The 12,522-nt window shown below is 42.8% G+C and overlaps 1 protein-coding gene across 1 annotated transcript in view; it reads left to right on the top strand.

Moving 5' to 3' along the window:
• Nucleotides 1–12,522, top strand: part of USP13 (ubiquitin specific peptidase 13) — a 365,038-nt gene that overhangs the window by 202,678 nt on the left and 149,838 nt on the right. The window contains exons 9-10 of the mRNA XM_086944367.1: nucleotides 6,913–6,984; nucleotides 7,215–7,311. Of these exons, the coding sequence (XP_086800493.1) occupies nucleotides 6,913–6,984; nucleotides 7,215–7,311 (169 nt within the window). The remainder of the gene's footprint in view (nucleotides 1–6,912; nucleotides 6,985–7,214; nucleotides 7,312–12,522) is intronic.

The raw sequence follows: 12,522 nt of genomic DNA, 5'->3' as shown, positions 1-12,522 counted from the left end.
TGCTTGTTAATCTATTTAACCGTGTGACAATAAACAGAGAGCTTCTGGTGCCCGTTTACCTGAAAATCAATGCTGCAGATACTCCGATCTGGCCGCTTTGTTTCCTTATCAGGCAGCCAGCGTTTTTTAAACAATGCCGCTCTGCACCTTTATCCTCGACCGGTACCTGGCAATGGACAATAGGAGACGTTTACTTATCGGCTCCGGTTAGAATCGCGGGTTATATAAATCCGCTTGTTGCTGCATGCACTCACCGATTTGGTCACAGCTCCATCGCTATAGACTGACTGAATCCATCCAAGTAAACCATCGCCATCTTAGGGGCGGGGATATAAACAAGGACCCAATGCATGGAATTGTGGTACCTGTAGTCACAACTGGGTTTCTGAAAAAATTAGTACACCTGCAGGAACGGTGGAGTGGAGTGCAGCACTACAAACCGCCATACAGTCAAAAGCTCATAGCCTTGAGACCTCGGACATGCTGTGCAGTCCAGTCTGGGCACTATTAAACCTCATTACAGCCGTCTTCGGCCCGGTTTGCTTGAATCCTGATGGTGCAATGAGCAAGGGTCTCACATCTGAGAATACCCTTCCACGCTTAGGGTGGACAAAAATATTTACAAAAGGGGTGGTGAGGGACAGAGTCTCTGAATTAAGCAGAAAGCTCTCACCCAGTCAAGAGATCAGGGCTAGATCCATCACCGTTTTTTAGCTCACTGCACCATCCCAGTTTCAGAACCTGGCTGTATGCAAATTAGTCTGTTCCTGTCCCAGTGCATGATGGGAACAGGGCAAACCAAACTACAAAAGCCAATTCTTACACTGGGAAGGAAACAAGCTCCCGGGGACCGGTTTCTGGCATTACAGCCGTCTTCGGCCCGGTTTGCTTGAATCCTGATGGTGCAATGAGCAAGGGTCTCACATCTGAGAATACCCTTCCACGCTTAGGGTGGACAAAAATATTTACAAAAGGGGTGGTGAGGGACAGAGTCTCTGAATTAAGCAGAAAGCTCTCACCCAGTCAAGAGATCAGGGCTAGATCCATCACCGTTTTTTAGCTCACTGCACCATCCCAGTTTCAGAACCTGGCTGTATGCAAATTAGTCTGTTCCTGTCCCAGTGCATGATGGGAACAGGGCAAACCAAACTACAAAAGCCAATTCTTACACTGGGAAGGAAACAAGCTCCCGGGGACCGGTTTCTGGCATTACAGCCGTCTTCGGCCCGGTTTGCTTGAATCCTGATGGTGCAATGAGCAAGGGTCTCACATCTGAGAATACCCTTCCACGCTTAGGGTGGACAAAAATATTTACAAAAGGGGTGGTGAGGGACAGAGTCTCTGAATTAAGCAGAAAGCTCTCACCCAGTCAAGAGATCAGGGCTAGATCCATCACCGTTTTTTAGCTCACTGCACCATCCCAGTTTCAGAACCTGGCTGTATGCAAATTAGTCTGTTCCTGTCCCAGTGCATGATGGGAACAGGGCAAACCAAACTACAAAAGCCAATTCTTACACTGGGAAGGAAACAAGCTCCCGGGGACCGGTTTCTGGCATTACAGCCGTCTTCGGCCCGGTTTGCTTGAATCCTGATGGTGCAATGAGCAAGGGTCTCACATCTGAGAATACCCTTCCACGCTTAGGGTGGACAAAAATATTTACAAAAGGGGTGGTGAGGGACAGAGTCTCTGAATTAAGCAGAAAGCTCTCACCCAGTCAAGAGATCAGGGAGGGACACCACAAATGTGGTAACTGTGTATCCTGTGGGTCCTGTCTTGAGGGTTGTGAATTCCAACACAAGGGAGTGAAATGGACCAATAAGGGCTTCTCGAATTGTAAGACTAAAAATGTTGTGTACGCTATCGTTTGTGATTGTCAAAAACTTTACATTGGTAAAACTAACCAGCAAGTAAACACAAGGATTACACAACACCGCTCCCGCATCAAAAATAAAGTACTTAGTGCCCCCATGGTCCAACATTTTGCAGATAAAAAACATGCAGAAACTGATTTCACATGGACAGTACAATTTACAATGCCCAATAGAAAAGGCCTTGTCGATATTGAAGAAACCTTATTGCGCAAAGAGGCCTTCTTAATTATGAGGTTTAATAGTGCCCAGACTGGACTGCACAGCATGTCCGAGGTCTCAAGGCTATGAGCTTTTGACTGTATGGCGGTTTGTAGTGCTGCACTCCACTCCACCGTTCCTGCAGGTGTACTAATTTTTTCAGAAACCCAGTTGTGACTACAGGTACCACAATTCCATGCATTGGGTCCTTGTTTATATCCCCGCCCCTAAGATGGCGATGGTTTACTTGGATGGATTCAGTCAGTCTATAGCGATGGAGCTGTGACCAAATCGGTGAGTGCATGCAGCAACAAGCGGATTTATATAACCCGCGATTCTAACCGGAGCCGATAAGTAAACGTCTCCTATTGTCCATTGCCAGGTACCGGTCGAGGATAAAGGTGCAGAGCGGCATTGTTTAAAAAACGCTGGCTGCCTGATAAGGAAACAAAGCGGCCAGATCGGAGTATCTGCAGCATTGATTTTCAGGTAAACGGGCACCAGAAGCTCTCTGTTTATTGTCACACGGTTAAATAGATTAACAAGCAGCAAGCTGAACCGCTATTCTGTTTCAGAATTGGTATCTTGTCGTATTTGACGTACGACGCAAATATTTATACATGTGCACCAGCAGCACGGGTTACGTGCTTAGATGCAGATAATACATTGTCTGGCGCTTTGCATGTCCCCGATCTTAGGCGACATATATACTCCGCCCCGCCCCCTTTTTTTATTGTAGAACGGCCGCTGGAATATATCGATACCTTAAGTGGGAAGAAAATATCGCTGAGAGGCTTTCGATTCCACACTGTGCCTCCAGGTAAGCTTGTGCTAATTAGCACACACTTTACATCTTTAATCTATACTGCCTCATTGAATCTAATGTAGCGACTTGGGTATGCTATTTTCAGGTCGACAGAGGACCTTACAGAAACTGGATAACTGGGACAGGGAGAAGTACTTACGCCTGCCCAAGGTATGAACTCCCTTCTCTTTGGGCTTGCTCACGTCGTGCATAACTTGAACCACACTATGTTTGCACATTCTGAGTTTACTGTTATCTTGCAGATAACACTGTCTCGCTAAAGTGTTGGTGTTGGTGTTACAAGATCATCACGATAATTGCTCCGGATTTACTAACAGGTACAGAAAGGGATTAAAGGGGTAGGTGGTACGGTCACCTATAAGTTAATGATGGTTGGTGACACGCTGCTCTCTCTTTTTCTTTTCTTCAACACACCTTACAGAACTCCATTGATTGAGCCCTGATGAGAGTCCGTGTACTTTGTCCACGGATTCAAAACGCGCCGGCAGAATAGAAAGAAACATGAAATATTCAGGATTGATTTCTGAGCCTGATTAATGTCCCAAATTAATCTGTGTTCTTCGATTTTCTTCTTTGAACGTGTCTCTATCATTGAGTTTAAATATTGACTGTTTTGAATATGTGCAAAGATCTTTTGGTTGCTAGTGCTCAATAAGAAAAGGAAGATTTATTGTTTGCTAGTGTTCAATAAGAAAAGGTGTACAATATTACTTGTGTTTGTTGAAATAATCCATTTAGGGATTTGTGATTTTGTGTATTGTTACATGTTGATTGTTACATGTTGAGTGTCTTTCTCAGACATATGATTTCTGTTTTTAAATGTTGAAAACTTCTAAGTAAAGGGTATAAATAAAATATACCGTACAAATCTGGAATTTAGTTCGATTTGTAGGCTCGGATTTATGAGCATTTGAAAAGTGGTGGGGTTGGCATCTTGTTCTTTCAAAACAGGGTGTCAAAGTGACACCCCGTTCACCCTTGCAGGATTCGGTATTTACCGATTCGGTAAATACCGAATCATACCGATTCGGTAATTCTAAAATAAGAATTACCTACATCTGCCCCCTTCCTATTTACCTACTTTTAAATACCGAATCGGTATGATTCGGTATTTAAGAGTAGGTAAATAGGAATTACCTACATCTGGCCCTTGGTGTTGCATCAGTTGAAGTTTTGGGCTCTTTACAACTGCGAATGGGCTAGTTTGGACCCAGAACTTTCCACCCACACCAACCGCCAGTGAAATTCTCTGGTGAACCTTACTCATCACACTACAGTGACCGCCAGCAATATGGTGAGATCTGCACTTCGCGCACAGCATCGACAGCCCGCAATGACTGCCTCCAACAACAACCTTCTGCAATGCCTGACAGAATCTTGGAGCTATGGCGACAGCCGTCCATGATGCCTGGACTGCTCCTCAGGCTACTGCAACTACCATCCGCGGCATTCTCCATGTTACTCGTTGTCTCCGTTACTGTGAACGGAACTCTTTGTGTTGGACTTTAGAAGGTAACTCTTTCAGCAGGACTAACTTGGTCCCTGTATCCAGTCCATCCTTCATAGTGGTAGGCCTGAACTTTTACTGGGTCTTGCATGACCAGATAGCTGCAAGTGCCTTTAGACACGATACTTATATTAAATCCTTAAAATTGCATAGCTCGCTATCTACTGATTAGATTTTTTGTTTTTTTGGTCTCAAATAAAATATTACATTTTACTCTATTTTTCTAAATTGTTGTGGAATTTTTCTTGTGTTGTGTTTTCACTTTTTTATTGTTTGTGTGCTGCATAAATATTTTACATTTTGCTTCTGAGTTAAGCCTGACTGCTTTTGTGCCCAGCTACCAGAGGGTTAGCGTAGGTTAAAGTTGTGATGCTTTGTGGTTCACCCAGATAAGGATTGTGGCTGTTGCTTGAGGATTTCACCCACCCCGACCAATAACCCAATTTCCCACAGACATCTTCGTGGAAGTATACAATATCTAATAACTTGTATGCAGGGGCCGTGTCAGATAATATTCTGTACCTGTGGGTGAATGATTCTCAGGAAGGAACCACAGTCATCTCTGATGAATGATGGGATCAAATTGATATTTTTAGAAATGTGCAATATAATTACCTCCTTTAAGCTTCTTTAGATGTTGTTTGCGGATCAAGATTTTCACATTGTTAGATTTCTGTAATGTTAGGTTTCTGTGATAAGGAGGCCAATATTTTTAAACAAGGAATTCGATAATCTGATAAGAATCATGATGATTGAGTAGTTTGCATTGGAAGTTATCTTCATTTTGATTGTTTACACTCTACCCCACCAGCATGTCTTTTGAGGATCCATTCTTCCATCTTGGTAGTGAATTGTGTAAATGAAAAACTGGCTGATACTTCGTCTTGCCTTCTGATCCAGTTTGTGAAGTTTGTAAATTTGTGGGTATTGTGTTACTGTTTTGGGTTTATACTGTAATGCCCACAACCAGGCAGTAATCTTTAGGCCACAAAGACAAGCACAACCCATACCAATTTGGCACAGGGAGAAATGCACAGCGTGGTCTCTTAAAATAAATGGAGGGTACAACTTTAATGTCTTGTGTAATCTTGGAACCATTAAAATCTCTTGGGTATTTGGAGGCCACCTTCAAGATGTCAAATCACTAGAAACTCCTGAGAAAGGGACACAATATCAAGCAATCATCTCAGGGGTAAAGGTGGAAAGTAGGTGGTTAGGTGCGTTTTTCCATGTTTTGTCCAGCTGGACGTTTGGAGACAGGATGCAATCATCTCCTTTCTTCAGTTGTAAAGTAGCTTTCTTCTCGAAATGGATCCAGAACCGCTGCAAAGCTTTATTGAGCCTGAGCAGCTCACTGTATAGTGAAAAATTGTGAAAAACTGGCTTTAAGTTGTATCAATCTTGTATCCTGCAGTTTACCAATAATTGGTGGTGTGGAACTAAACGTACTTTCATGCTGCCCCAGTTATGACTTCAAAATAGAAAAGTAGGTTCACCAGCCGTAAGCATCTCTGGATTGCCTTGATGGGTGGGTTTTAGATTAGTCTAGTGTGCCAGTATCCAGCCTACTCCATTGTCTGCGTTTAGGTGGACTTTTCTTACCACCATATAGAAGCACTAGTCTTCTTCCCCCCGCCCCCCACTACCCCACCCACCTTCCACCACAGAGGCCACTGTTGATGGTAGTTTTGCTATTGCGCCCTGAGAGGAAAATTCAACTTAAATGATTTTTGAACGAAGTAGGACCCCTACCCCTTTGTGAATGTTAAAAAAAGTTTTTTTAAGAGTAGATTGTGGTCCAATGGACCAATGTTTACTCTTAAAAACTAAAAATTACACTTTTAATTTTGTTGTTTAAACACATCGCGTTTTCCTTTAAAGGAAAACGGGTTGCATTTAAAGAAAAAAATTGCTTTATTTAAATGCAATTACAGACATGGTGGTCTACTTACCTCAGCAGACCACCATCCATGTGATGGCTGTGATGCCTAGTTGGGCACATTTTGCAAGCTTCTTTATTAAAATGCATGAGGGTAGGTCAGATTGTGGCCCACTACAACTCGCTAATTTGAGAATGACCCATTAGTACATAGCTTGCTTTGCAAATTACCACACTGGTCGCAGAAATAGTGGATGCAAATTGCGACCAGTATTTTGCTGCCAGATGTACGTAGATCTAGCCCCATGTTTGTGTACTTTATATACAAAGTATTTGGGCTGCTCTTTTTTAGGTTAGTACATGTGGTCTAATTCAGCTCCCATGAGTGTATCCAGCATGGATGGCCTCCAAGTGATTGATAAAACTCATTTAAGTATCGCTTAAAATAGTTTGTGTCATAACTTGGTCGAATGTACTTGAAAAGTACTTTCAGAAATTACTTTAAATGTAATAATTATGACAGCGTTTACTTGTTTATCATATTCTTCATTGTTTTGGGGTATCATAGTAAAAACATAACCACACACTGTGTCATTTCAGCATGTTCAAATGTCTTTCTTCAATCATTAGGTATGTGGGCAACCTTCCCAGAATATTTGACTACTCGCCTTTGGACCCAACACAAGATTTCAACACACAGATGTAAGTATTGACCACACTGGACATTGCAAGAGCTGGTCAGGTGGGAGATTGGCAGTGCTGAAGTGGCAACATTGGTCAAACCCTATTGTGTTATTTCGCTGTCTCATACACCACCTTCATGTTATTAAAGTTACACAAGCAAAAAATTAAGGCAGAATTAATCTCACTTTGATAAAAATTGTCCATGCGCATGAAAAGTTGAAAGGGTGTTTGTTTCTTTGTCTTGTCAGGTCTAAGGTGGGACACGGTCTGCTGTCGGGGCAGTTTTCCAAGCCTCACTTAAAATCTGAGCTCATTGAACAGGTTATGAGAGAAGAAGAGCACAAGGTAATGAACTATGTATGTCAGTCTTAGTAGAAAGAGAAACAGCATGAAGATAGACAAAGAAGAGGTGCTGGTGTCAGATGTGGATGATAACCGCCTTGCACGGGTTGTGATTTTGGATCTTTCTCGCTTAGAATTAATCAATACCATCAATTTAGTTTACACTGATGGGTGTGCAAGACCATCAATATAGGTTATACTGATGGGTGGTTTGGTGAATTTGCATTTTGATTTTTTTTTAGCAACGTTAATGCCTAGGATGGGGTTAAGTAACTTTACTATTTGGTTTGGTGTGCTTTCTGTTTATTCCTAACTTCAACAGTGCAGAGATCTTTTCTGATTCATCCTTTCACATTAAGCTACGTGACTCCAACTTTATACTGGAGAAGTATTACTTTTGTCTGTTCAGCATTCTCGCTTCTAGTGCGGGGAAACCACAGTGTTTAGGCACATTTTGCATCCACGGATAAAAGTGGAGGTTCTTTGTGAATCGGGCCCGATTCACAAAGAGTCTTCACACTTGTGGGATAATCTCCGTAATGTGAAACTGCAGTGCAGAGATTCCGCCACGACCGTAGAGGCTCTTTGTGAATCGGGACCCGATTCACAAAGTGTCTCTGTACTTGTGGCATAATCTCCGTAATGAGAAACTGCAGTGCAGAGATTCTGCCACGACCGCGGAGGCTCTATCGGAATCGGGCTCCGATTCACAAAGTGTCTCCACACTTGTGGCATTATCTCCGTAATGAGAAACTGCAATGCAGAGATTCCGCCACGACCGCTGAGGCTCTATCGGAATCGGGCTCCGATTCACATAGTGTCCCCGCACTTGTGGCATTATCTCCGTAATGAGAAACTGCAATGCAGAGATTCCGCCACGACCGCTGAGGCTCTATCGGAATCGGGCTCCGATTCACAAAGTGTCCCCGCACTTGTGGCATAATCTCCGTAATGAGAAACTGCAGTGCAGAGATTCCGCCACGACCGTGGAGGCTCTATGTGAATCGGGCTCCGATTCACAAAGTGTCTCTGCACGTGTGGCATAATCTCCATAATGGGAAACTGCAGTGCAGAGATTCCGCTACAACCGCGGAGGCTCTTTGTGAATCGGGCCCCGATTCACAAAGTGTCTCCTCACTTGTGGCATAATCTCCGTAATGAGAAACTGCACTGCAGAGATTCCGCCACGACCATGGAGGCTCTTTGTGAATCGGGCCCCAATTCACAAAGTGTCTCCGTAATGAGAAACTGCAGTGCAGAGATTCCGCCACGACCGCGGAGGCTCTTTGTCTCCGCACTTGTGGCATAATCTCTGTAATGAGAAACTGCAGTGCAGAGGTTCCGCCACAACCGCGGAGGCTCTTTGTGAATTGGCGGACCCCGATTCACAAAGTGTCTCCGCACTTGTGGCATAATCTCTGTAATGAGAAACTGCAGTGCAGAGATTCCGCCACAACCGCGGAGGCTCTATGTGAATCGGGCCCACAATGTATATACTTTAGAATTTCATGAGTGTCCTTTCCCAGTCTAAGGCCTGTATAACAATTGTGCTGTAAAATACACTGCATGGCCCCATTATTTTAAGGAAGTTGAGGAAGTTGGCTCCTCACCCTTTGTTTGATCATTGTAATTAGAGGCTTGTAATACTGCATTCCACCCACCCCAGCCCCGTCAGCGATCACCAGCCCCGACTGATGAGGGTTTTCTATAAACCGAAATACTTGTAATGAATTGGTCATTGTTTGAGACGCTGGCGGTTTAGCAATCTTTAATTTATTTTTCAGGTGCAATAAGGTACTGGGGAACAGTGTTTAGATGTAAGGCTTGGGTCTACTTTAGATATTGTGCCTTTTGCACTTGTTTGTTTTTCATTTACAAATCCTTGTAGGCATATCATTTACTGTTAATTTTATATTAAAATCTATATTCTTATGTCTTCACATTATGCATAGGGAGGATGTTATTAGGAAAGAGAACACAGATTTTGCCATTAAGGATGTTTCACAATGTTTACAGCTGCTAATTAGGTATTAATTGCTGTTTATGCTACACAATCTCACTCTTAATTTGTTTGCTTAGACAATATGACTTGAGAGGCACAGATATCATCACTTTTGAAAAAGTTTGTTTAGGGTTGACTCTAAAAACTATGTTAATGCTGCTTCTTTGCTGGGCACCCAAACAACTTTAGTTGCTACTTATTATCATGTTTTTTATTTGGTACATAATACCCGTTTTTAATTCCTGAGTGGGAAGCTATGTACACCCCTGACATAAAGTGAAATCCAGCATGATTAGGCAAGTGAGGGGGTTGGAACATGTTTTAAAGGGCAGACTGTGGGTTGAACCGTGTCTTGGATTTGTAGGATCCATTTCTGTAATAAGAAAAAGAAGGAAAATGCACGTAGGATCCAATGGTCTAACATTATTGGCGTAGAAGTGACCTGCATCTAGTTCTCACCAAGTCTGACCATAAAATAAATCTGTTCACATGTGGGAAATTTCTGTCCATACGAGGTTAAGCAAAAAATATGCCTCTATTCTATACTTGAATGACAAGATTAGGTGCATCACGATTCAGTAACATGAAGAATCCCTAGGACCATCACCCACCAGGGTTTTCGGTCAGCGATCCAGGAAGAGGGTGTGCAATCTTATGTCCAATTGTTATAAGAAAAATCACTCAACACCTTCATATAAAACCTCAGTCTAGGAAACACAGTTCAGAACTGAAACACTACTAATAGTTCCAGCCATAGCCTCTCATGCTCTGCTCAAGACCTCACCCATAAAGTCACAAACGATATCACAAATGACATCACTGGTGACATCAGATCAACTGTGACATCCTCATTGAGATCACTGACAATCTTTTCCACACCAGCTTGCTGAAGCCACATGTGTAGGACTCTGGCCCATCTTGCTCCACATTTAGTTATCTGAGGTCTCCCTCAGCCATTGCCCCTTTTCATAAAGCTTGCATCCACGTACAGATCCTCCATTGCGGGTCCAGTCCACTGCAAAATGGGAGTGCAGCTTTCAAACAACAAACAAAGGCTATGAGGCCATGTACTGGTATTAAGTAAATTTGCCAGCCTTTTCCTCCTAGACTAGGAAATCAGGTTTGGACACAAATTTATTTTCTTTCATTTTCTTTCTGAGCTTATTTAACTTTTCTTAAATAGAAATGCTCCAAAGCATAATGCCTTTCTGTACTATAAATAAAGTCCCAAGCTCAATCAACTCTCGCGTAGAAATAAAATCATGACTCCGTATTAGTCTTCAACTTTTGGCTAGTGGATAAAGTCATGGCTCAATACCAATTTCCAAACTTTTGGTTATGTGACACAAAAATACATATAAATGCTTAAACCCCTACCCCTCTAGCATCCTTCCACTCCCACCTACTGGTGCCTTTAAAATAAGCATGACATTTTAGGCTAGTTATCAATTAATAGATATAAATACCCCATATACTTTATTGTGAATGTCTGCCCCAACTCTATTCAGAATAGTTTAAAATAATTATTTTTTACTTATTTTAGATCACCATATTTCATTCAAGCACCCTTTCTGCCCTGCCAGTATTCTGAACCTGGCATTTTGAGTAGGGAGCTTGGCAGGACGTTTTATCCACTATGATATTCATATGTCATGATGGACTGCATGTGAAAGATAGACAAATACTTGTAACAGAGCCTCCATTTGTTTGTCATAAATCATTGAGATGTTCTATATTAGCATCCACTGTTCTAAAGTTTCGCGCTCCTTCGATTGAAAGAGATAGTAAAGTTTTGGACATGAAGCATAAAACCCAACAAAAAGCAGTTAGTAATTTGTTGTAAACGTTTAGAATCATCTTGATGGGAATCAAATTAAGAATGGAGAGAATAATGGTGAGTGGACCCCAGGGAGGTGCTGAATTTCTGGGTTCCTAGGGTTGGCCTTAGGCTTCTGGAGAGGTGTGGCCTGAGGCTTGTCGGTGGTCCTCATTCCCCCTGGTACAGGGTAGAAGTCCCTCAAGAGCCCGATAGGCGGTAGTGAAACAAGGCCTGTGAGGAAAGTAGAATTCTATACCCTGTTGGGACCTGACCCATTTCCCAATTCCCAACTATTAATACCCGGAGCAAAGCGGGATGGGATCTACAGCTGTAATGGAATGCAACTCGGATGTAGCGCAGGACGGGACCACAAAGTGCTTACACATCCTAATTAGAATGGTGATGCTCTTTGCCCAACACAATGACAGATGTGGGCGGATGCAACCATATTGGCAGGACGCAATGCAACTCGGATGTAGCGCAGGACGGGACCACAAAGTGCTTACACATCCTAATTAGAATGGTGATGCTCTTTGCCCAACACAATGACAGATGTGGGCGGATGCAACCATATGAGCCCCACTTTCACATACAGTGGCAACTCTACAAGTCTCACAGTACATATGAAGCATGGCCCACACACAAAAACATGTTGAGGTGAGTATGAAAACAGATTGGTAGTACCAACCATAACACAGCCGCCTGCCACCCCAGATACACAGAGCACTGTCTAAAGGCAACAGTCTTGGCAGCCTGTGAAACTGAAAGAGGAGATAAGAGGACTTGCTCCCCAACAAATAACAGTGGCAACACTGAACCCGCTCGCCCTCATTTACAATAGGACTAGATACCTGGATCACACCTAGGGTGGCTAATGTTGAGAGGGTGAGTAGCCAGGTTGGTATATTGGGCCACTAAACAGGGGAAAGCCAGCTCCTTTAACTAGATGGTGCTGCTGATCTTCTCTATCAAACCCCAAACTCTCTGCAGCTTCATATCTATTGGTAAAGGCCAAATATAGTCAACCAACTCTGACTTGCTCCATCAGGGAGTCACATGGAGGACTGAAAGTGAAGGGGAAACAAGATGGACACTGGGGATTACAGGAGGGCCTGACAGACTTTCACTTAAAATTTCTGCTCCAAGCTTTTAAGAATACTGAAAAGAAGATAAAAAAAGTCAGTGAGTACCTACAGCTAACTTGAAAGAAATGTGGAAGGATGTTAAAGAGTTGGGAGACAGAGCATAAGTGTCTCCAAATGTGCATGCTCCTACTGGAAAACCAACACATACCCCTCCAGGAGAAATGTTAATGACTAGAGAATGGCAATAGGCAATAATATCCACATGAGTAGATGCCCTGCAAATTTGAACGTCATGAAATTCATAAATA

Source organism: Lissotriton vulgaris, chromosome 11, assembly GCF_964263255.1.
Source record: "Lissotriton vulgaris chromosome 11, aLisVul1.2, whole genome shotgun sequence".
NCBI lineage: Eukaryota > Metazoa > Chordata > Amphibia > Caudata > Salamandridae > Lissotriton > Lissotriton vulgaris.
This window is presented reverse-complemented; position numbering and strand designations above follow the sequence as displayed.